Source organism: Panthera onca, chromosome B4 (genome assembly GCF_046562875.1).
Source record: "Panthera onca isolate mPanOnc1 chromosome B4, mPanOnc1 haplotype 2, whole genome shotgun sequence".
NCBI classification, from domain to species: Eukaryota; Metazoa; Chordata; class Mammalia; order Carnivora; family Felidae; genus Panthera; species Panthera onca.
The window spans coordinates 38,590,328-38,615,589 of NC_138345.1; the positions used below are offsets into that span (position 1 = coordinate 38,590,328).

Here is a 25,262-nt window from a genome sequence, read left to right on the forward strand (position 1 = left end):
TGACGGTATTGTTCAAGTCTTCTATACCTTTTCTCATTTTTATCTACTTATTCTGGCAATTATTGAGAGAGGAGTAGTAAAGTCTCCAACAATAATGGGATTTGTCTATTTCTCCCTATAGTTCTATTAGTTTTGGTTCATGTATTTTGGAGCTCTATTATCAGGTATATAAATGTTTAGGGTTGTTACTGATTAACTGACCTCTGTATCATAGGAAATGACGTTCTTTACTCTAATATCATCGTCTTTGAAACCCACTTTAATATACTACTCAAGCTTTCTCTTGACTGCTGTCAGCACCACAGATCTCTCTCCATTCAGTTTTATCCTACTTGCATCTTTATATTCAAAGTGTGTTTCTTGTAGACAGCTTAGAGTTGGGTCTTACTTTTTACTCTAATCTGACAATCTGTCCTCTAATTGAAGTGTTTACAGCATTTACTATGGTATGATTATTGATACTAGGTTTAAGTTTATCATCTCGCCATTTGCTTTTTACTTGTTCCTTTTGTTCTTTATTCCCTTTTCATCTTTTTCTATCTTCTTTTGGATTCAGTACACTTTTAGGATTCCATTTTATCTCCACTGGTGGATTAACTAGAACTCTTTGCTATACACACCTTTTCATTTCCTCCCTTTCCATTCACTGTAAAATCCACTCTAATTTAGTTTCTCTAGCTTCTGGCCCAATACCTCCCGCCACCATCACAAACAAGCAAACAAACGTACTGGACTTGCTAGGATTTCCAATCCTAGCTTCATGTTGCTAAACCCTATGCTCTTTTATCAGCCCTCATCTTACTTGACCTCTCTGTAACATTCCACAGCTTACCCTCTGTCCTGAATTACTCTTTTCTTGATTTCCATGAAATCATACTTTCTAGATTGTCTTACGTTTTTCGCCACAAAATCTATCGCCTGCAACTTTTAGGTTCTGTGGGCTCACTCAGTCCTAGCCCCTTTTCTTGTCCTTCTCAGCAACTTCAAAATATGATCAGTCCTCAAGAATCATGAAGTAGTTCACAGGCATTTTCAGAGGAAAAATTAAAGAAATTTGCTCATATACATTTTGTAAAGTTGAAATGTATGAGTAATAGTGATTTTCATGGGTTTCTTTAAAGTTACCAACTTGCTATGTCAGTATGTTCAGTCTCTGCTGATCAGTACGTATCAGCTAGTGTTCAGCAAATATGGTGGTGTAGAACCAAGTGAACTTTCACCTCATCTTCAAACAAAGCCTCAAATCAATTTACTTTGTTGACAGGGTAGAGAAGAGACCAAAACTAGAGGCATTCCTCAGCTAAAACGGTAAGGTCTTAATATTCCTAAGAAGCTGTTAGCCCAAATTTAATGCCCAATTTAATTGTGGGGAAAAAAAAAACCAGCTATTGACAAAAATTCTTTATTATAGGACTCTGCTGGAAGTCACATAATATCAATGGCACATGATATGAGAGAGCAATTATTATCACATGAGTGTTTCAGCATATATTTTGTTTTAAAACTGAACAAACTACTTGTGGAAAAACACAAATCGGTCCGTGTAGTATATGTACTCTGTAATGAGGTAGAAGTACTCAATAACTTTTTGTTCTGCTTATCAGTGAAAACTCACGGCACAAGGGAAGACAGTTTTCATTTAGACGACGATGCTTTTGTGAGCCGTGACGTGGGCTGGAAAAGGTGCACCCCGCTCAAAACCGACAGAGCATGAGCTATACAAACAACAAGAAAAGGTGTTGCTGCATTACTAAAAGGCGTTTTAGACACATGGAACAATTAGAAGTCAACAATATGCCTCCTGATTGTAACTGAGTGTTGAAGGAAATAATGAAAATTGAGTGTCAGCAAATCTTGACAACTCAGTATGTGCTCTTGGCTGTGTGGAAAGAAATGGCAGTGTTTGCAAAATTACCCTTCCTACTCGAGTGTAAAGGGTGTCAAGGAAAAAAAAGCGCTGACGAGAGTTTCCACAGGGAGAGACGAGATAAAAATATTTCTTTGTGATGCTGATAATACGAATAGCCATTCCTGATTTCCAGAGGGCTGCTTAGCTAAAATACACCCAGCAGCTTAACTAACCTGAACCATTACTTCAAGGCCAAAACATCTCAGTTTTTAATGAGGAGAATAAGATACCAGATTTGCTGGTCACGAAACTATGCTGCAAATGGTTGAATTGCTAAGGTGTGACTCCTTCCCAGAATTGGATGGCTTTCTTCACTCAGCAAAGTGAGAATGATTTTATGCTTGTGGATATATAAGGAACACATCCAAATGTTACAACAAAACACCAACAGATACTTTCCAGAGACTGAAGTACTCAAAGAATGACTAAGAATCCATTTGCTCCTATCTTCCAAACATTTAGGCTGGTTGAAACATTCACCCCTACAGTTACTTAATCTTTTAAGTGTGTCAATTTGGCAACTGATGGAGCATTAGGAATAGTCTTCAGGGAAAAATCTCATGCTTTCTCAGTCTGTGTTTGGTCTTGGCATCCCAAAACATCTGACAGAGCCAGCAAATACCAGTTGCAAATCTTGACAATCTATAACTCTAGCATGGAGTCTCCTAATTTAGTAGAAATACAGGCGGGACAATTCAGAGTGTCTGGATCTAACCTACATCTCAAGCTATCTGTCAACAAGACAGATATATACTTTGTAAGAGGCTGCAAAAATATCATCCTTTTCAATACTGAAAACAATTTTTTAAATACTACTTTCTTGTTTAAAATTGGTGATCTGCATGGGTGTTCAAAGTTTGAGAAACACTGTCCTAGGAGCCTCACTTACTCTCATGACTTTAAAAGCCATCCACATTGGGGCGCCTGGGTGGCGCAGTCGGTTAAGCGTCCGACTTCAGCCAGGTCACGATCTCGCGGTCTGTGAGTTCGAGCCCCGCGTCAGGCTCTGGGCTGATGGCTCAGAGCCTGGAGCCTGTTTCCGATTCTGTGTCTCCCTCTCTCTCTGCCCCTCCCCCGTTCATGCTCTGTCTCTCTCTGTCCCAAAAATAAATAAAAAAGTTGAAAAAAAATTAAAAAAAAAAAAAAAAAAAAAAAAAAGCCATCCACATAGATTAAGTCCAAAATGCCATTTCTAGCTCAGTCTTCTCCTCTGAGTTCCGGACCCAACTACCCAATAGCCAATAGCCTCTTTGACTTTCCTGCTTGAGTGCTTCACAGGCACATTAAACCTAGAACAGGCCCAAAACCAAACTCTTGATCTCCACCATAACTTCCACTTTCCCAGTCTCCCCATCTCAGTGAAAAGTATCTCGTTCCTCCCAGCTGCCCATGCCAGAAATCTGTCACTCCTCATCCAAAGCGCAGCATGAACTGATCCACTTCTGTCTCTCTCTGTCCACTACCATCGATTTAGTCCAGATCACCTTCAACTTCACCCTGGACTACACTATAGATCCCCAAGTGGTCTTCCAACAGCCTTTCTGATGCCCCTCTGGATTAATTTTCGATTGTTGAGGGAACAAATTACCATAAACTCAGTGGCTGAAAACAACACAAATTTATTATCTCACACCTATGTTGAAGTCTGACATGGAACTCACTAGGCTAAAATCACCGTGGGCCTGATTCCCTTCTGGAGGCTGTAGGGAAAGCATCTGTTTCCTTGGCGTTTCCTGCTTTTAAAAGCTACCCACAATCCTTGCCTTGTGTCTCCCTTACTTCATCTCCAAAGCCAGCAATGTTGACTGTTCTTCCATAGTAACATCTCTCTCTGGCTTTTTGTCTCCTTCTTCTGCTTTTAAGGATGCTTGTGATTGCACTGGGTCCACCTAGATAATCCAAATAACCAATCTCCCAATCATAAGGTCAGCTGATTAGCAATCTTAATTCCCCTTTGCTATGCAATCTAACATACTCACAACTTCTAGGAATTAGGATGTAGGTATGTTTGGGAGGTCATTATTCTGCCTAACACCCTCCCTAATACATAACTCATGTTCCCCACAGCAGTCAGAATGGTCTTTTTAAAAACACAAATATGATAATGCCACTTCCTATATAAAATCCTTCAATGGCTTCGCACTCCTCTAAGGACAAAATTCAAAATTCTAAACATGTCTGGCTAGTTCCTGCCTACCTACTGGCCTCATCTCCTGGTTCACTGGGTTCCTGCCACACATGGCTTCTCTCTGCCTGAGGCACCAAGTTCCTTTCTGTCTCAGGGTCTCTGCTCACACTATTTCTGTTGTCTAAATAGCCCTCCTGGCCTCCCATCCAACCTTCACCTGGCTGACTCTTGCTCAATCCTTCAGATTGCTGTAAAAGTGACTTTCACAGAGTGGACTTACCCGGTCTCTCAATCTAATATTAGCTCCCTCTATGATACATTGTCGTTGTTGTTGTTGTTTTAAGTTTATTTATTTTTAAGAGAGAGAGAGAGAGAATGAGTCAGGAAGGGACAAGAGAGAGAGGGAGACACAGAATCCCAAGCAGATTCTGCACTGTCTGCACAAAGCCCATCTCTAGGCTTGATCTCAGGAACCGTGAGATCACAATCAGAGCCAATATCAACAGCTAGACGCTTAACTGACTGAGCCACCCAGGTACCCTCACTGTTCTTTTTCTTTCAAAGCTTTTACTGCAGTTGCAGTTAAATGTTACTTGTGTGATTAATTATTGGCTTAATGTCTGCCTCCCTGCACTACACTGCAAGCCCATGAGGGCTGGGGCCTAGTCTGTTTTGTTCACCACTGTAAGTGCGGAGGCATAGAACTGACTGACTTATATTAAGTGCTCAATAAATAGATGAGTGTTATCAGATACTATTTCAAAAACAGACCTAACTCTTAGGGGATGAGTTGCATCAACCAAAGACCTCAACATTCTGCTTGAGAATTTTAGAACAGGTGGGTCATACTCAGCATTTCCCCTCACCCCATCCTTCAAACCTGTTGCAAATGTCTGCCTGCAGCCTGTATACCAAACTCTGAGACGCCAAAAAACATTCGACTCATTTCCTCGGCCATGTGCTGCATGTGCCGTGCCAATCCTGAGGAGGCTGTATCATTTCCCTACTCGTGCTCAGGTGCTGCACCACTAGAAACAAGTTCTAAACACATGAGAGTCTGTGTCACAAAAAGTTCATGATTTTCTGCAGCTCAGGAACCCTTCCTTATCTCAACTCCCTGTGACTTTCCTCACAGGTCCTTTTCTTTTCTTACTTTCTTTTTTTTTAATTTGCACTGTTTATTTATTTTTGAGAGAGACAGAACATGAGTGGGGGAGGTGCAGAGAGAGAGGGAGACACAGAATCTGAGGCAGGCTCCAGGCTGTGAGCTGTCAGCATAGAGTCCAATGCGGGACTCGAACTCATGAACTGTGAGATCATGACTTGAGCTGAAGTCAGCTGCTTAACCGATGAGTCACCCAGACGCCACTCTTCTTTTTTTTCTTTTCTTTTTAAAATTTATTTATTGTTGCAAGAGAGAGAGAGAGCAAGCAGAGAGAGGCAAAGAGGGGAACAGAGCATCCAAAGCAGGCTCTGTGGTGACAGCAGACAGCCCAATGCAGGGCTTGAACCCACAAACTGTGAGATCATGACCTGAGACAAAGTGAGATACTTAACTGAGCCACCCAGTCGCCTCACACAGGTCCTTTTCTACCCGCTTGAAATCCCATATGTTAAGTCCGACTGGCAAGAGTATGTGTTCTGGAGCCAGAAAGTCCTAGATTTAAAACCTGTTTCCGTCCTTATTCAGAAAGTTCACCAAACTTTGAGACTTAGTATCATCACTAAAAAAGTGAGGATAATGATTTAATTCCTACCTCGCATGGGTATTAGATAAACTCAGTGTGCATATACTTTGTTTACCACCGCTTCAGCCACCAAACACTGGCACGTCACTACTCTCTAAGCTTAACTCAATCCACTACTGGGACGATTACAAAGAATGCCAACATACAGATTATCAGTATATGAACCCATGACTGTCTGTTGATCTAGGAACACATCTTCATAGACACTATGTTCGCTATAGAACTTCAATTTCCAGGAACAAATCTTACCTCCATAGTCCCCCAGGCCTGAGGGACGCTGCCTGACTCAGAAGAGATAATACACAGATGTTAGTCACCACCACCCACAACCCCTTCATCCTCATTCTCAAAATGCCCATACTGAGACTCTACTCATCAGGTATGCACTCTTCCCATTTCACTCCATTATCCAAACTGTACCTGTTGTTCTCTTTCACCTTGGTGGTCTATGGTCATTTTGCTCTCCTCACCTTCCCATAAGAACACTTCTATAACTTTGACACCTAGCTCAAATGTAACTTACGCTACTAAACCCTCCTAGTCCCCTATATGCTCTGGTATCACCTTCTCTCCCCAAACCATATTGCAAGACCCCTAGGAGCAGACTCTGACTTGATCCATGTCTGTAATCCTCCTCCCTAGTGTCTAGAACGTTTTATATGTAGTAGATACTTAGTAAATATTTGTTGAGTGGGTGAAATAATGAATCAATGACTGGTTTCTCTGGTAGTCTGGTTCTGACCTATAGTTGATAGTTGGAACTATCAGAGAGACAACCAGTAGAGGTGTCCATGACCTCGCTCAGGAATAGGCTCAGGACTGAAAATGTACATTTGGCAGGCATATTCACTACGGTAATATCTGAAGCCTTAGAACTCACGAGGAAAAAAAAAAGATGTGCTAAGAGAAAACAAAGGTTAACAGTAAAACATTTCAGGGGTAGAAGAAGGCAGTGCAGTTAAGATTATTATTCAGAAATAAATCACAGAAAGGAAAAGAAATCCAAAGGAGTATACAGTCCCAGGAGAATAAAAAAGACTCCTGAGAAACACCCCTAGTGCATTAATGTTGCAGAAGGAAGAGGCTGGAGGCATAAAGGTCGCTTCTGTATGTGTAGATTTGAAAATTCTTGGTGACCATTAGCCAGTAAGGTGTTAGGGGCAGAGGTGGGGCTGGCAGAGCAGAGGTATGGATAAGAATGACAAAAAGACTATTCTTTCAAGAAGTTTGACAGGAGAAGGAAAGATAAAAATCACAGTGCCAAGTGAGTCTGGTGGCAGCTGTGAACATAAAATAACAGAGAAAAAGACGGTTCAGCAGGTAAAGCACTGCACCAACACACAAATGTTACCACTGCTACCACCTCATAAGACAGGACGTGGGCACTAATATAATTCTGTTGCTCACTCACCTGTGTGATCTTGAGAAAATCATTTTCTCCTCCCTTAGCTAACTCATCAGATCCTAACAGTATGAGTAATATGTGGAAAGGAATTATGGAAGAGTTTATCATTGAAAGTAAGGTCTTAATACTGTAATAAATGGGGTTGTAACCTCACAGATGTTTGTCATGTTTCAGTTTCCTTTCTCCGTGTGATGGAGGGAAACTGAAACTCCTTCATATGTAACAGTGGTTACTTATTCCAACCCTGGAAAAGAGGAAGAAGACAATGACAAAGGGGCGGAGAAAGGCAATTCCTCTCTGCAGACTTTGCCCCTTTCTTAAACTGGGGGACATCAGTCAAGGGCTACCTCCACCAGGTGGATGAAGAACTGCCAAGAGCTCATATCAGAACTGAGTGTGCCTGCTGCTTCTGTCAACCAGATCTGCCTTGGCAGGGACATTATGCTTACCTCAAGGTGCCTGGTCAGTGAAAAGCTTGAGTAGATAGCACTGACCTCATGACTGTCTTGAAAAATAAAATAAAATTTTGTACTGAGACAAAGTTTATTTATAACTCCTTGGTTATCTCGTAGTTTTCCCCCCTGAGGAAATGTTGCAAGCTCAATGGTGTTTTTCCACACTCAAACTATGTCACGGAGACTTTTCGCTTGGAAGGGGCAGCTGCTTTGGAGTATTACCACGGCCAGCATCAGTGTAACATCATCTCAAAGCTACTTGTGAGTAGAATACAGTATCATGCTGAAGGTGTATTTGCAGTAGGAGGCATATCTGTAGCTCATAGGTGGTCTATTAAGGCCATATATGCTACCAAACATATACAGGGAGAAAAGAGGCAGAAGACTTCAATTAAAGCAGTTCACAGTGGCCTTTCTTCACAAAGCAGAATTTACTATCTCATTCAATGGCAAGAAATGGTAAATAGGAATTTCAGTTTATAGTAAATTCAACTGTGTAATGCAAAAGTCTTCTGCATTTATCTTTAGAATACATTGTGGGTTGTTTTTTTTTTTTTTTAATTCCCAATGTGTTTGGCTTAGGGTAACATTAAAATTAATTTCCATTCCATGACCACAGCTGGACAAACTGTCCAGATGCCTCTTGTATTGATATAAGATAATAAATTACACGAGAAACACAAATACAGATGTTGATTGTATTTTCAAAAACTAAACTGTCCTCAGGGCACCTGGGTGGCTCAGTCGGTTAAGCGTCCCACTTCGGATCAGGTCATGATCTCAGGGCTTGTGAGTTCAAGCCCCGCGTCAGGCTCTGTGCTGACAGCTCAGAGCCTAGAGCCTCTTCAGATTCTGTCTTTCTTTCTCTCTCTGCCCCTCCCCCACTCACACTCTGTCTCTCAAAAATAAATAAACATTGGGGCGCCTGGGTGGCGCAGTCGGTTAAGCGTCCGACTTCAGCCAGGTCACGATCTCGCGGTCTGTGAGTTCGAGCCCCGCGTCAGGCTCTGGGCTGATGGCTCGGAGCCTGGAGCCTGTTTCCGATTCTGTGTCTCCCTCTCTCTCTGCCCCTCCCCCGTTCATGCTCTGTCTCTCTCTGTCCCAAAAATAAATAAAAAAAATAAATAAATAAATAAATAAATAAATAAACATTAAAAAATTAAAAATTAAAAAAACTAAACTGTCCTTATTGATGGGATTCATATGCTCATCGGAAGAAAACCAGTACTAGTAAAAAAAACACAGTAGCATTAAGACATACTAAGGCGGCATGATAAAAGTCAAAGAAGAATGTGGGATTGTATGTGGAAGGTTCACCACTACTAACAAAAAAGTCAGTCTGCTCTACCGAAATCAAACAAAATCATTAGGGTGATGTCAGAAGAAACAAAGAAATGAGATAATGATATAGCAAACTAAATATATGAGACATTCACTAATATCTTTATAATCCTTACAAACTTACAAATAAGCCAATAGCAGATGCTACTATATATGTGACAGAGGAGGCAGAGTGAAAAGTAGGAGCCAAGGACTCTCTCTAGTCCTAATCCAATCACCTTTATTAATTCAACAATTATTTACTGAGTGCCTGCTAAGTGCCAGGCTCTGTTCTCTAGTCTGAGGATACAAAAATCCTCACAAAACAGACAAAAATCCCTGCCCATCTAGAGCTTAGCATATAGTGAATAATTTGAGCAAGACATACTGCGGTGACTAGAAAGTCTGTACAGAGAAACCAAGACAAAAGGGACTGTTAATAAAAATTGAATACACACACACCAAATGTACACATATACATGCACACATATACGTATAATGATATAAAATGAAGACTGTTGATGACAGTGAAAATGAATATAAAAGCAGAGAGCACATTCTCATAATCCTAAATTACTTTTGCTAAAACCAAATGCCAGCAATCACTTTTCTCTGATGAGGCCTGACACTGCACAATTATATGTATGAACAACAAAAACCTTAGATGATGACATGATGGGCTGGGATGTACAACCAACAAGTGCGGACCAAAAGACTAGTTGCTACTGGCCAAAAACTTAAAAACCATAACAGAATTAACTGATAAACTCTCCAACTCATCAGGCAATATATTCCAGAAATGGGAAAAAATAAGTGTTGATTACAGCAAAAGACTTGTTGCAAGTATGTAGACGGGGCTGTAAGTAAATTTGGGCAGTTATCTCAGCATAGGGGGTAGTTTCACACAGTCCAACAATTTGGCAAAATGTGATTCTGCCATTTCCACGGTCAACTCGTACGGTGTATATAATGTACGTCTACCATGTTACTAGGCGATTTCAACTCTAACAAGAGATTAATGGAATATTCGGCAAACGGGTTCCACTCTTTGAGGGCGGCACATTAAATAAATGTATAAAAAGCAAAGCAGACAAAAATACGTGCAGACACAACGCAAATACCGGAGTCAAACAAGAGAGAGAGAGACAAGACTTGCAGTTGAAAAGTCCCGGGTCATCAGTTCTGGCCACTGAAAAAAAAAAAAATCTAAGAACTTCTCCATCTAGAGGCTTAGAACATACACTCAGTCCCCCAAGTTTGAAATGACTGTCCACTAAGAAGGGAAAAGGAGTACTGATGGTTCCTCTTAGGCCCATTCAAGACACGGGGGGTCGAATCCCCCTCGCTTTGGATGGATGGGACTGGCAGGTACACCTGAGGCAAAGGAAGAGTAACAGGTCCGAAGCCCCGTAACTCCGATCAGGAAGCAAAACACAAAGTTTAAAAAGACAGTGAAGGGCGGAAGGCAGAGAAACCACAGCAAGTCAAAAAACTGTAACAGAAAGAAATAATGCGTTGGGGATCCCACGGAATCATCTCTACCATTCAAAAGGCCAGAGACTGTAGAACCCACAAGGGCCGGGATCTTCGGGGTCCTGGAACTCAACACCCAGCCTGAAGCGGGTGAGGGGGAGCAGTTCCCGGGAACCCCCTCCCTCCCCTCTCGCCTCAACCCCGCCCATTGGGTCCGCCCCGTCCCGCCCGGCTACTCACCGGATTCGCTTCCCACATAACGGTGGCGAAATCGAGCGGAGAGAGCCTGGGGGAAGGGGCTAGCCGCGGGACCGGGGTGTTGGGTTTTTTCCGAGGGTCCCCGGGAGCGAAGGGATGGAGAGGCAACCTTTATGTAGGCCTTCCTTCTACCCCGCCCTGTCACAAGCCAGCGTCTTCGGACCACCGACCCTCCCGACTTCCGCCCGAACCGGCCAACCAGCGCTGGCCCCGCCCCGCCTCCGGAAGCTCGTCCCGCCCCAGCCGCTCCCTTCCGGGCGGTGGGCGGATCACGGTGGGCGGGGCTTGCGAGTAAGGGAATTTAAAGGGCTTCTCCAACCACCTTTCCGGTGCTGAGTCCCCACGGCAACATCTCCTCCCCGAATGATCCTCAAGCAGCGGATGGTTGTATTTCCAACGGTATTTATTGATCACTACGTAGTGAGTGTCGTGTCAGAGTGCCAAGAATCAGACAGGCCTGAGAATTAATCCCAGAGTGGCCAGTGGCTTTTGGGACAAACTTCACAGTCTCTCAAGTTCCTCCTCTTCAGAATGGAGACAGTAATAGTACCCGCCTAAGGGTGTAGTGAGATCATTTAAAACACCAACCACAGTATTTGGCATGCAGTAAGAGCTCCCAGACAGCTAGCTAGGCTCTGGCATGCTAGACTGACCCGTAGGCAGCCCATGCCCTCGTAGAGCTTAGAGTCTTAGGGAAGAAAGGAAAAGGTAATTTAGGTAAATAAAAAGGTACAGTATGGTTTATAGGTAGTATGGCAAGCACAGGGTTCTTGGTAAGAGAGCCGCTTACCTAGGACAGAGTGTCTACTTTCCGTCTTCCTGCCTACGGAGTTTAAGCTAAGACCTAAAGGATACACTATTGAACTTAGCTGGATAAAGAACCCTAAGAGATGGGGAGAATCTTCTGGGCAAAGAAATAGAATCTACCCAGGAGAAAGGAAAAAGAAACCGTTTGTTTATATTATCCTTCGGGGCTTTTCTACATAGCTCTACACATTAAAAAAAAAAATTTTTTTTTTTGATCAAGGAATACCTATAGATTTAGAACCTGGTTCTTTCACTTAATATCATATGGATAGCCTTCACTCCAATGCATTTAAGCCTATTTCATCATTTTGAAGGAGACCCATGGCATTCCGCGGTTTGTATGTATATCTTACACACACACATTTGAAGTAATTCATTGTGTTAAATATTTAAGTTGTTTTCAATTTTTGCTATTCTAAAAAGTGCAGCAATAAACATTCTTGTACATTTGTCCACTTACCTCCTTGGATTAGTTCTTATAAATGGACTTGTTCAATAAGAGATTATAGAGATTATAATATAAATAAGAGATTATAGAAATTTTGGTACATATTGCCAAATCACACTCAAGAATAGTGTCTAAATTTGAAATCTCTAATTTTTTCTTATAAATAGATTCAGATAGATATCTTCACCTTATTTTTTCCACTTTACTTTTTACAAAATAGTTAACCAGTTGCCCCAATATCACCTATTGAATAACCCATTTTTTCCCCAATGCTTTGAAGTGGCACGTTAATTACAAACTAAATGTGTGGGAGGGAGGCATATCTGTTTCTGAACATTCTTGTCTATTTTATTATCTGTGTATTACCCTGCGATGTCACACTTATAATCGTTGTAGCTTTGTAACATATTTGCTGTTTCATAAAGCAAGTTCTCTCCTAATTCCCTTCTTTTTCAAAATTTTCAAAATCGTGAGTCTTCCCATTCAGGAATACATCTCTTCATGTATTTAGTTATTTTATATTTTCAAATACATACATATTTTTTCACAAAGATTTGCACAATTTTTGTGAATTTTGTTCCAAGATACTTTATAATTTTTTTGGTGTCATTGCAAATGAGACATTTTTCATTACTGTAAGTTAGGGAAACTATTGATTTTTGTCTATTTAACATGTAACCCTACACACTGAAAATGTCTTATTAGTTCTAATAGTTTGTAAGCTGATCTCTCTGAATTTTTATGTCAAAACTCATTTTACCTGCAAATAATGCAGTTTTTTCTCTTACTATTGCATTGGCCAAAATCTCAGAAAACTTTTGAGGAACACATGACAAGAGAATGAACATTCAGTCTACAATGCAGTAAAACAAGCATTTGTCTCTAGTTCGTTCTTGATATCCTTTAAATACACTGTCAACTTAGGGTGCCTAGCTGGCTCAGTCGGTAGAGCATGCAACTCTTGATCTTGGGGTTGTGTGTTTGAGCCCCACGTTGGGTGTAGAGATTACTTAAAAATAAAATCTTAAAATATGCTGTTATCTCTCAATTTTTTTTCTTTATTTGTTTTCAGAGTGCGAGTGGGGGAGGAACAGAGAGAGAGGGAGACACAGAATCTGAAGCAGGCTCCAGGCTCTGAGCTGTCAGCACAGAGCCTAACGTGGGGCTCAAATCCACGAACCGCAAGATCATGACCCCAGCCGACATTGGATGCTTAACTGACTGAGCTACCCAGGCGCCCCTAAAAATACAGTCATCTTTAAAGAAACTTCCTTCTAATCCTCATGTCCTACAAGGTTTTAGGTAGGAAAGGAGGTTAAATTTTATGAACTGTCTTTAAGCTCTATTACTATGTTCACTTTTTACTCTGACTTGTTAATATAACTGTACTAGATTTCCTAATGTCCAGCCCACACTTACATACTTGAAAAAAACACTCCCTTTAGTGTGTTCACTACTCTTTGAATACACTACTGGATTCCATTATTTAGGATTAAAATTTATTTATAATTAATGAAATTGGCCCATTGTTACTAGTGTTTTTTGTGTTCATGTTCAACAATTTTTATTAAGTGAATACTATTTAGCTCTTTTTCAAAGATGGGGATTTTTATAAAGCAAGTTAGGACCATGTCCTCCACCCTTGTGGGGCTGGGACTATACTTCATTTCCTTGAAGTCTTAAGAGTTGCCAGTGGTGGTGATCAAAGAATGGAATGGAGAGAACACAACTGGTTTGAATATATATCAGCTTTTAAAATATAAACTGCTATATCTCAAAGTAATATGAAGGGAACATATTTCATAAATTGAAAATAGCTGTGCAAAGTTTAGTATTAAACTTTTTTCCTATCATTCTTGATTTATGACCACTGAGAGAACAAGAGTGGGAAGGGACCTTAATGACCATTTAGTCCTGGGGTCGCAAACTGATAGCTAATGAGCTTTAGCACACACAGAGTATCTAAGTTTAGGGGGTAAGTTACTGCCATTTTAAAACTAGGAAATTTCACATTCAATACTGTGACTCTGGCTTCGCTTAGACTCAGTATTCTCATATGCCAACAACTGGCTAAAGTCTTGCTGATCCCATCCCACTAGGAATGGCCTCTCAGCTTTCCCTGAGTTACCAGGCCAATATCTCTCATCCTTAAGTTACCTACTTGGGCCATCTAGGTATTTGAAATTGTACTAATAAGGCACCTCTTATTTGGCTAAGGAAATGCAATGGATCTGGGACTTTCTAAAATATCCTCATAGGAAACAACTTGACTATACTTTTCTATACCTCTCAAGGACGGGCCCCATCACTGGGGCCCAGCCTCTCAGTCTTTCAATAGATTACTCTCTGCATGTAATGCTTGAAATATCTCCTGTCACACAAGGTCTGGCATTGGGAATGTTTCCCTCTACATTATGGCTCTGGGCAATGTGCCACGGCAGTAGAAACTATGCTTACTGCCCATGGTCACTGGCTTTCTCAGGAAGACCAAACAAACAGAAGACAGTTTACTTTATCTTACTTGTTTTCTATATGTGTTCTGGGTGGAAGCGTCTAGAGCCATGCTAACCCCAGCCCAAGGATACTGAGTGCTCGCAGCCCCCCTTCCACCTGCTTGAGTGTATTAGATCTTTGAATACCAGGAGAGGAGGGAGGAAATGCCTGAGGGGAAAGGAAAGAGGAGAAGAAAAGGAGCAGTGGAGACCTGTCACTGGAAAGCATGAAAATGATCAGAAAACCATTAGTTGAGTGGCAAGGGAAAGTGGTGAAAACCAAATGTCACATAAAGACAGTAGAGGGAGAAAAGAGAACCAGTAAGTGGTGAGATGCAAGATATAGTATCACTTATAATTTTAATGTAATTTTCATAATTGTTTTTATTTTTAAATCTTCATTTACAGCCAGAAATAGGGGAGTGCTCAAAATGCACATGGAAGACAGGCTGGATTTGACAGAAAGGAGGAGCCGGAGACCGGAAGAAGGCGCAAAAGGAACGCCGAGGGGCCACAAGAAGGTACCCGGAGTAAGGGAGAAAAAGCAGCATTTGTGCCCATCAGCCTTGAACATAAAGACCCAGCCTCAGCCTGAAAAAGAGCCAACAATGAGGCAGCCCCAGAATCAGCCCTGCTGTTGAAGTCTGACGCATTAACAACCCCGACAGGAATTAAGAGGTGAAACAAGCAGATGAAACATTTGCTGAAGCCGAGATAAGCATTCCTGGGAAGGAATTTTTCAAAAAATCAAAATGAATCCTGTAAATCTTCCTAATTAGGAAACATGACCAGAAATTAAATTCAACTGAAAAAAAAAATGAAGTGCTAAATAACTCCCCCACTAAATGGCAAGGCTCTATTGAAAATACCACTGATTATTAGTTTTAGCTGCTCAGGGAAATTATCTGGGCACAATGCTGGGCATCAACATGCAGCTCACAGCAGCAGTCAAAAGCAGCAGCTGAGATGTGTGGCCATCCTAATTAGAGGATGGAGATTCTGAAAAGGCTCTGGGGCTGTGACATTCCTGGCTGGGGCTTTCCTTCCAGGAATGCCACATTAGGGTTTTGGTCATCACATTGTCAAGAAGGACTTAATAGGACTGATCCGGAAAGGGACAACAGAAATGACTTAGAAAAGAGTGTGAGAAGCTTTGAGGTTAAAAGCAGAAAGCAGGAAAACACTTCCATAAGAAATAATTTTAAAAATTAGGAGACAGGGAGGCAAGCAAAAGCTTTGGGTGATGGAAAGAGTGGCCGGAGGGTGTCCTGCCTGCATTAGGTCATTGCAGGCATGTGGGGCTTTCTCTTGTTCCTAATGAGCATGTCCAGGGAGGTCAAGAAATTAGAACAAATTATCTGATATGAATTACTCTTCAGTTCTTCATTTGACAAATATTTACCAACCACCCTCCATGTTCTAGGCACTGTCTCTAGCTTTTTAGGATAGATCAGTGAACAAAATAGAGAAAAATCCCTGTCCTTGTGGAATTTACATGCTAGGGGGGCAGGCACAACATTGTGCAGTATGTTATAGGGTGATGAGGACTACAGAAAAAAAACAAACAAGGTAAGGATATTGAGAGTAATCAGGATGGTCCTCATTGAGAAGGTAACATTTGAGGAAAAGTCTGGAAGAGGTAAGGGAGCAAGTGTGATGTATATTTGGGCAAAAAGTATTCCATACAGAGGGAACAGTTGGTGCAAATTTCCTAAGAGTGTGAGTGTGTCTGAGTGTGCATGTTTGGAGAGCAGGGAGCAGATAAGATGTGCAGACTGAACTGGGCCTGGTATAACAATTAGCAAATACACGGCACAAAGTATGTGTTTGACCCTGTTATAAGCTCTTTCTATATACCAACAAATATAATTCTCATAACAACCCTATAGAGTAAGTGCCCTTATTACCCCCTTTTACATGTAAGGGTAGTGAGGCTCAGAGAGATTAATTACCTTGGCCCAAGACCAAAGATTCAAACCTAGGTGGCTGGCTACGGAGCCTGTGCCCCTAATTACTACTCTATGCCAGTTTTCAATGTGGTTTCAACCCATCTACTTCTGACACCAGACCTGATTACCCAATTGCAATTGGAATTCAAGTACTCCCCCAAGATAAATTTATGTTCTTCTTTATAAAAAGGCAGTGTTACTTGTTGCCTTACTGCCTACATCCCTTTCCCTGACCGTTTGCACCCTTCGCCTACCAACTCGAGGACTGCTCTTTTCTGCAAGTTCACCATGAAGTCCATTGCTTTCGTCCAGCAAATCAAGTACGTGTCTACGGATAGAGCTTTGATTCAGTGTGGGAGGGGGGGTTGGTGAGCAATAGAGGGGGCTTCTGTAGATTAATAATGCCCTATAGATCACTAGGAGGCAGGACAGAGCATACACTGCATTTAAAAACTAGATATGTATTGTCTTTCCTTCCACTTTAAAAGGCACCGTGTGGAGGAGGTGTGTTTGTAATACACTGACCACTGGCTGTTCTCATGCTTTCTTCCCGTTCTCTCAAGATAGAGTGCCTTTATACTAAAAACCATTGAATTATGCACTTTAAATAAAGGAATTGTACAGTATGTGAATTACAGCTCAAAAAAAGCTGTTAAAACAATTCATTTTTTTAAAAATATAGGATCTTTGCTTTCACATCCATGGTTTAGCCTCCTCTGGCCTCCTTCACATAGCTTTAGGGAGTCCAGAACCATACCCAGAAAGATGTCCACCAGTCTTAAACCCCAAGCACTCCACCCAAAGTTACAACTTTGTTTTGACTTCCATGCTTACAGCATTATGCCAAGGAATAAATGACTTTCCCATTATACCTTCGGTACCAATTTTCCTTATTAGAAAACAATAATTCTAACATTTGTATGTTGAGACAAGCACGTATCTATTATGCAATAGAAGGTAATATTCGCATACATGAGAAGGCAATATTCACATACTGTTAGAAGCAGCTTCTTGCTTGTGGCTGACTGTTTCCAGCTGAGGGTTAGGGGGCACGTGTTCCCTGCCTTTATGGGAGAGAAGCTTGAGATGACATGTTAAAGTCTAGAACAGTCAGGAGACTCAGAGGCTGATCCAAGCTCTGGTCGTAAGTAGCTGGGTAATGTTGCACAAGTCACATCCCCTTTAGGGGCCTCAATTTCACATCTAAAAGATGAGATCATTGGACCAGGTGATCTCCAATGTTGCTGCCAGATCTCACAGTCCATGATTTGGTGTCATAATGAGACAGATCAGATGCTGGGCTAAGGTATATCAGCACCATGATGCCCAGACATTCAGGAAGCAAAAGATAAACTCCCTGCCTTTGAGGAACTTTTAATCTATTGGAGGAAACTAAAAAGAGAATTACATGTAAGACTTGTAAAAGATATCAAGTAAATACACAAGCCATCCAAAGAATGCAAGGGACAGGAATCAGCTAAGAATCAGTTCTCCTGTCCAGATCATTTTGCTTTGACTCACCTGTGCAACTAAAGAAACAAGGAGGCTCTTACTCTGTCAAACCGTGGGACCTCTGAGACAGGTACCCCTGATACAAAGGCACTCCTTGTAGACCTTGTGGATGGACTCAAATCACAGAATAAGAAACTTTCAGAGGAGAAAATGAACCCTAGCAAACATGTAATCCAAATCCCTCCATCAACATTTAACATTTGTCGATGATGCTTTCTCATGTTTACATTCTTACATGATAGGATACTCTTAACATTATCCATGATCCTGAATAATTCTAAAACTGGAATAGGAATGCCTGTAATATCCTTCCCTTCAAAGTCCGGTGGGTGAAATGTGGAATGGCTTTAAGACAAGGCTGATCATTACCACAGAATTGAACAAGATTTGCCTGGGAATCACTTCTCAAAAACCACTGCCCTGAAGAAAGTTAAGTTCCTCCCCTCTATCGTAGGGCACTTGTACATTTTCCTATGTCATGCTTTCATTTCGCATCCATTCCCACTCCCTGAGGCTATTCTAAGCATTTCTGCAGGTCTCCAGTCACATGCCTTTGCATGTCCTCACTTGCCATGACTTCTTAAAAAAAAAAAAAAAAAGTGAAACTAAAAACAAATAGAAAGGAAAAAATCAGCGTGATCTCTACCATTCAATTCGTTCATTTTCATCTGTCCTGGGAGGATATCTTTCAGCCTGGGCTCTGCTGGGTGAATACTTACTCTGGGACTAGACTAAAAATCACTGTCTCTGGGAAGGATCTTGGGGAAGGCCTGCCTGGATGAGCCGATGATACAAGCCTGTTAAATATTTGTCCCCTGAGGTATCTTCCACTCCAAATATTTTGGGATGCAGATAGGAATGGTGGTCCCTCAGATTGTCTGAAACAGGGTTTTTACTCCCTGACTGGAAATGTGCTCATTTCATCACTAGATGGCGGTGGCACACAGGCAAGAATGGCTGTGATTTAATTTAAAAAAAAAAAAAAAAAGCGAGCACAAACTTTCTAATAAGCCAGAGAATTCCTTTGTTTCTGGGTGGGCAAGATCAGCTTTTGTCAAGCACATTTAAGAATAGCTGTCTGGAGTAGCAATAATCTAATTGTGCTGCTTTACCCCAAATCAACCAAATGGTCAAGACCGAATGAAAGCAGTATAATGTGTATTTAGGAGTAAAGGCATTTATAAAAAACTACAGATCTCTTAACTATGTAGTGTCAAAAAGAGATAGGTGGTCAGGAGGCTCAACTGTGCAGTATAATTAAAAGTGAGAAGTTTTACATTCTTGTTCTGATATGGATTGATATGGATGGACCTTTGCCAGTTAAATAATACTGATATAAATTCAGGTAGCTACAAATTCAGTTAAGAATTAAAGTAGAAACTTTCCTATTTCCCAACAAATCATATTGTTTGAACATATTTGTATCTGTTTCAGGATTGGTTGATGGACCATTTGATAAGTTATTCACTATTGGAACCATAACCACTAACCAAATTCTGCTAAGATAACATCTAAGTGGAGTCTTAGAATTTTGGATTTGGAAAGGAGCTTACATGACCTCTGTCTTCCTCCCAGCTCCCACACTAACCTCTTCCACATTAACAAGGGCTCACTCCGTCTGTTTAAACTCTTATAGTAACGGCAAACTGGCCACTCTGAGAAACTGCCCATCGTATTTCCAGAGAATTCCAACAGAGAGTCCTTTAGGTTGAACCAAAGCATGGCTCTTTATAACTTCTACCCATAGATTTCCATTCTTCTTTTTAAAGGAATTCTGAGCTTTTTTTCATATGACTTGTTTTTAAATATGTGATGCTTTAGGGGGCTCCTGGGTGGCTCAGTCAGTTAAGCAACTGTCTCTTGATTTTGGTTCAGGTCATGATCTCATGGTTTGTGAGTTCGAGCCCAAATCAGGCTCTGTGCTCATGCACAGGGCCTGCTTGGGATTCTCTCTCTCCCTCTCTCTCTGCCCCTCCCCTGTGCTCTCTCTCTCAAAATAAATAAAAACATGTAAAAAATTTAAAATATATGTGATGGTTTAGGACTTCTCAGCCCTTTCTTCAACCATGTTTTATATAACATGGTTTCTGAATTGATTTTGGTTGCCTTTTTCTGATTTATCTTAAAACGTGTTCTGATCACATAGCCAGCAGGACCATTAGCTGTCTTGGTTCAAACACTGTGTTTCTATGAAGAGGACCCACATTTGGTGAATTCTCTTCACCGTTTTCTTTTTGGAGCCTGTAGCCAACTCCTAGGTCACTCCCATGGACGTGGTAGGTCAGACCGGCCCAATCCTTGTATATGAAATTAATTTTTTAAGTTATAATGCATGTGTTCAGCTCTGAGATGTGGCACAGATTTCAGTTTCTGGCTGTGGTCTGTCAAAATTACATAGATTCATTTAATTCAGACTCCAATGCCAGACATAATGGGATTCAAAATTTTGTTCCTCTGCTCATGAACTGTGTCATCTTGGGCTAGTGACTTGATCTCTGAAAATGTCAGTTTCTTTATGTCTAAAATGGAGATCTAATATTACCACCTGCCTCAGAGAGTGGTACAATTTAAGTGTGATAATTTTGTGGAAAAATATTTAACACAGTTCATGCAATATAGCAAGTGTTCGCTAAGTGTTTGCTATTATTATTATTATTATTAATATTATCCAATCATCCTTCATATCAGCTATCCCTCCTTGTTCATGTCATATGAAAATCTGATAAGCATCTCCTGTAAGACACAGACAAAAATCCTTTCAGAGACGTGTAAAAGAGAGACCTCCGGGGCTCACCGCCGTGGCTTCCCTTCAGGCTGACATATGTACTAATCAGCAGTCTTTAGGTATAATTCTTACACCAGCCGTGGTTGTACCCATTGGCTATCAGCCAGGTCATGTCTCATCCACAAGGTGATTATGATAGATTTCGTCAGATGCCATGCTGAAAGCAAGTATGGTTTTGATGCCTCTTCTTTCTGCCAGTCTAATATCCCTATCCAAAAAGGAATAAATGAAGACATGTTTTGTTTTCTGAGATTTCGGGTTGGCTCTGAGTGATCTCTGCTTTTCTAAAGACTTACAAAGAGTCTACTTAATAATCTGTTCAGTTGATGGGTTAAAGTGGGGAAATTGTGGGTTATTTCCCCCTTCGTTTCTATTATTATAATAATGTTTGTGGAGTAAATAGCTTTTTAAAATTCTGTTCTAGAATTCTGCCAGGGATAATTGTCAAGCTGACTGGCTTATAGTTTTTATAATATGCCCCTTTCCCCCTTTTTGAGAATCGGGACAACTTTGTTCTTCTCTTGTCTGTTAACAGTTCTCCTATTCTCCATGCTTTTTCAAAGATTATTGACAATGGTTCTGGGAGTTCTTTGAGCAACCTGGGATGTGATTTGTCAAAGTCTGGAGATTTGAATTTATTAAGGGGGGTGAAAAGAACACCACACTAGTTTCTAGCTCTGGCTTTGCCCTTTACTAGCTGAGTGAGCGTGGGTACGTTTTGATTTTATTTCAGCTGAAATGTCCCCATCTGTGAAATACGGCATTGGGACCAGATGATGTTGAAGGGCCCTTCAAGGTCTGATGGTCTCTGTTCTATGTCTCAAGTAATCTAACATTTTCTTACTAGCTTTTTTCATTGATCTCGGCTTTCAGTTTCCTCTCAATAAAATTTATTCTACCCTTTTTTTTTTTTTAATTTGGAAGATACATTTTGGTTTAGAATCCAAATGTTGCAGTGTGGCACTCAGAGTCCGACATATCTGGCCCCAGCGTTTAATTCTGGCTGTGTCCCCTCCACCCAGGTGCAAGCCTACTATCCATTCAGATGGACCATGCCGTCTTCCAGGTGCACAGGCCCTTCCATTCTTTTGCTAAGGCCACTTCCCTAAGGTGAAATGTGATATGTGATTCCCAGCCATCTCTTTCAGTGGGTTTTCACCGGCCCTTTAAAGCCCAGTGCAGTTACCAATCCTCCTGGGCAGTGTTTCCTAACCACCCCCAGGCACAGTGCTCTCCTCTCTCCAAATCTCTGATGCATTCAGGCAGTTGGTCTGCCACTTGATCACAATAATCCTTGTGGCATTTGGGTGTGGGTGTTGAATTGTGTTGTTATTGATTTGTGTGTCCTGGGCTGCTCCCTTCTTCCCTCTTCCCCTCTTCCTGTTGAGCAGTGTCCAGGGGATACTCCAAAAAGTTTGGTGGGCTATTGAATGAATTCCAAGCCATTGACAGTTTTTCCTAATCAGAATATTTAGGTAATAATCTAATATGCAGAAATTTCTTTTTTATCTTAGGAGTCATAGGAAGTAAGCCCACATAGCTCAATACTAGAACACATTTCATTTTAAGGCAAGAAAAGGATTTTAGTACACAATTGATAACAAAGCCCAAACTAGCTCACTTTCGTCCCTATGCTATGAAATTTGAGAAAAGTTGTTGAATGGACAACTAATTGCTTCAGGATCAATTTGCATCATTGGTGCCCATCCTATTCTAATCCAACCCTTCTTTTATTGGCCAACAGCCTAACGCATTTATATTTCACCAAATAAATGGTATAGTTACATTTCTTAACAATGGAGAAACTACTGTTGTGTGTCCTACATAACATCAAGTGCATCCCAGGGAGAACTGGCTTCTCCCCTCAATGTTTGTGAAATAGTTCTTGATAGTAAATTATAAATTGTCATGAGTAATCTTAACAGAACACTTCAGAATCACACCACTGTCATAAAAATACAGCTGACCCTTGAACAGTTTGGGAGTTAGGGGCACCAACCTCCTGCACAAGAAAAAATCCATGTATGACTTTTGTCTCCTCCAAGCCTCAGCTACTCCTCCCTTCCTGTGGACCGGAAGCTGTACCCATAACACAGTCGATTTACACGTATTTTGTGTGTTATATGTTATATTATATGTAATGTGTATATACACATATGTAATATGTCATATTACATGCATGTATTCTTACAAAAAAGTAAGCTAGAGAAAAGAAAATGTTAATGAAATCCTAAGAAAGAGAATACATTTACAATATTGTACTGGAAAAAAATCTACATGTATCTGGAGCTGTGCAGTTCAAACCCATGTCGTTCAAGGGTCAACTTGTCCTATAGTTGTGGGCAAGCCTTGGGATGAGTTTGTGACAGAGGAAAAATAAATTCTTTCCAAAAATAAGCTGCTCCCAAAGCATGTCAGAAACAGAGCTGAGAAAAGAAGTCATTCTTATGTTCAACACACACTGAACATCCACTTATGTACCAGACCCTACTGGGGACATTGGCGTTAGGCACGAGGAGATAATAGAAAGGATATCTAGATTTTGCTCATGAGGAGCTCACCTTCTTGGGGGAGAGAGCACTAAAGAAACAGATAAGGACTGTGTGGTAAGAAAAATGCTATGTCGGTGATTTGTGAATCCACTGGGGCCAGGGGCCTGGGTAGAATGTAGAAGGCAGCAAACATCTTTGTTCCTGTGTAGGACTCCCAACCTCCCAAAACCTCCCCACACACCTGAGAAGAAGCTAAGTTCTCTGGTAGTCACTACCCCTGCCATCTTCCAACACCAGGAAACAGTTGGGAACTGGGAGGCTGAACCATGTACTATTATAGTGAGAGCTGCATACTAACAAGCCAGCCTGAGGCTTATAAAGCAGTGTTTGTACAGCTCACTCATTGCCCTGGTTGGGGTGATAAGCACAAATTTCCCAGGCAAATACAAGTAAAGCCAGTGCTTAGTAAGCTCGTAATAAATGGGAGTGTTTATAACTGTTAAACATAATGATAACACTGGAACTCTTTACAGGAAAGCAAAAGTAAAAGTGTGTGAAGAAACAGCCCAGCCACATGCATTGCTGGACGCATCATCAGCCGTGGGAACATAAACTCCTGCTCGCCAGTAACAGTCATCCAGAAATTACACCACTGAAGCCACATCTCCTTCCCTTAAAGAGCACTGTCAAGAGCACTTGTCACTTCAAATCAAGGAAAGTACTTTCCCTGGCAAATCCCATCCCTGTGAAGCCAACCTTATCTCTCACATGCCTGAACCCCTGACCCCCTCCCCCCCCCCCCCCCCCCCAGCCTTCACCGGGTTGCAAATTCCAAGCCGGCCCATTGCCTGGACCATGGCTTCCCCACATTTTCTCCTTTTCTCTTCCAGCTTGGTCTCAGATGACTGGGCAGGGCTCTTTCCCCCCACCCCCACCGTACCTCCCCAGAGAGGAGGATGAGATCACTTCTTCCTTCCACCTGAGGAAACGGAGGCCCACAGAGTTTTGCCACTTGTCTCAAGTCACAGTTCTAGTAAGGGCCCCAGGGGACCCTGAACAGGAATTGTGACCTGGCCTGTTTTGCAAGCCTCTGAGCTGTCTGCACATCCTGCCCTTCACCAGCAGGGGGCTCCATTGCTGCCTTGTCTTCCCTCCACCCACAGAGGTTCTCAGTATGGAGGAAGAAGGGGGTGGGGTGGTCCAAGCTCCCTGAGAATTGTAGCATCACTGGGGGAGGAGGAAAGGGGACCCAATGGATTTCCCAGAGGACTTCCTCCTACAGGGAAACCCCTCATCCCCACAGCCATGAAGGCGAGGCCGCCATGTGAAAAACTGTTGACCAAAAACCATGGGGGATTGCAGTGGTGTAAAAACACTTACAGTGGAGCAGATTGGAAATGGGACTCTGGCTCTGCCATTTGCCAGCTCTTGGTCTTGGGCCCATGAATGTCCCCGAGGCTCCCTTTCCTCATCTATAAAATAGCTACAGTAAATACCTACCTCATCAATTTGTTCTGAAGATTCAATCTGGTGATGCGGGTCAAGCACGTGGCCCCATGACTGCGGTTATTTCAAGTACTTGAAATCTGTTTTATTTCGAGAAAATGACTTGCCTTAGGTGGAGAGGTGATTTTTTTTAACTTCATTTTCTGCACTTTAATGTATTTATTAAGTAATGTGTTAATGGGGGTACCCAGTGGCTCAGTCCCTTTCACCTCCAACTTCAGCTCAGGTCATGATCTCACAGTTCATGAGTTCGAACCCCACTCGGACTCTGTGCTGACCTCTGGGACCCTGGAGCCTGCTTGGGATTCTGTGTTTCCCTCTCGCTCTTTGCCCCTCCCCCACTCGTGCTCTTTCTCAAAAATAAACATAAAAAAAGAAATGTGTTAATGGATTAATAAATAAATGCATGCATCTTTAAAATGTAAGAAAAACACGAGTTCTTTCCAAAGTAAAAATGTTCAGTGTGCTTTAGTCCTAAAAGCTTCATGAGACCTTCTGTAAGAATGTCAAAGAGCAAACTGGAGCAGAGGGGGCCTGAAGCTGTTTTGTTCTACTGTGGCTGAAGTTTTTGGCTC

At 41.6% G+C, this 25,262-nt stretch overlaps 1 protein-coding gene and 1 long non-coding RNA gene across 4 annotated transcripts in view; one reads left to right on the forward strand and one right to left on the reverse strand.

The window, feature by feature from the left end:
- The window catches only part of PARP11 (poly(ADP-ribose) polymerase family member 11), a 47,708-nt gene extending 36,824 nt beyond the window's left edge, over positions 1-10,884 (reverse strand). Inside the window, exons 1-2 of one of the 3 annotated variants that reach the window (XM_078450153.2) lie at positions 10,679-10,884; positions 1,616-1,715 (exon numbers count right to left, since the gene is read on the reverse strand). In XM_078450153.2, the coding sequence (XP_078306279.1) occupies positions 1,616-1,639 (24 nt within the window). In that variant the 5' untranslated portion in view covers positions 1,640-1,715; positions 10,679-10,884. The remainder of the gene's footprint in view (positions 1-1,615; positions 1,716-10,678) is intronic. The other 2 variants (XM_060658672.3, XM_060658671.3) reach the window with 2 other exon arrangements.
- A 109-nt stretch (positions 10,885-10,993) lies between these two features.
- Positions 10,994-23,960, forward strand: LOC132694870 (uncharacterized). Its single transcript, XR_009617505.1, has 3 exons — positions 10,994-11,095; positions 14,852-15,121; positions 23,715-23,960. It is a non-coding gene; the product is annotated as an uncharacterized LOC132694870 (long non-coding RNA).
- The last annotated feature ends 1,302 nt before the right edge of the window (positions 23,961-25,262 follow it).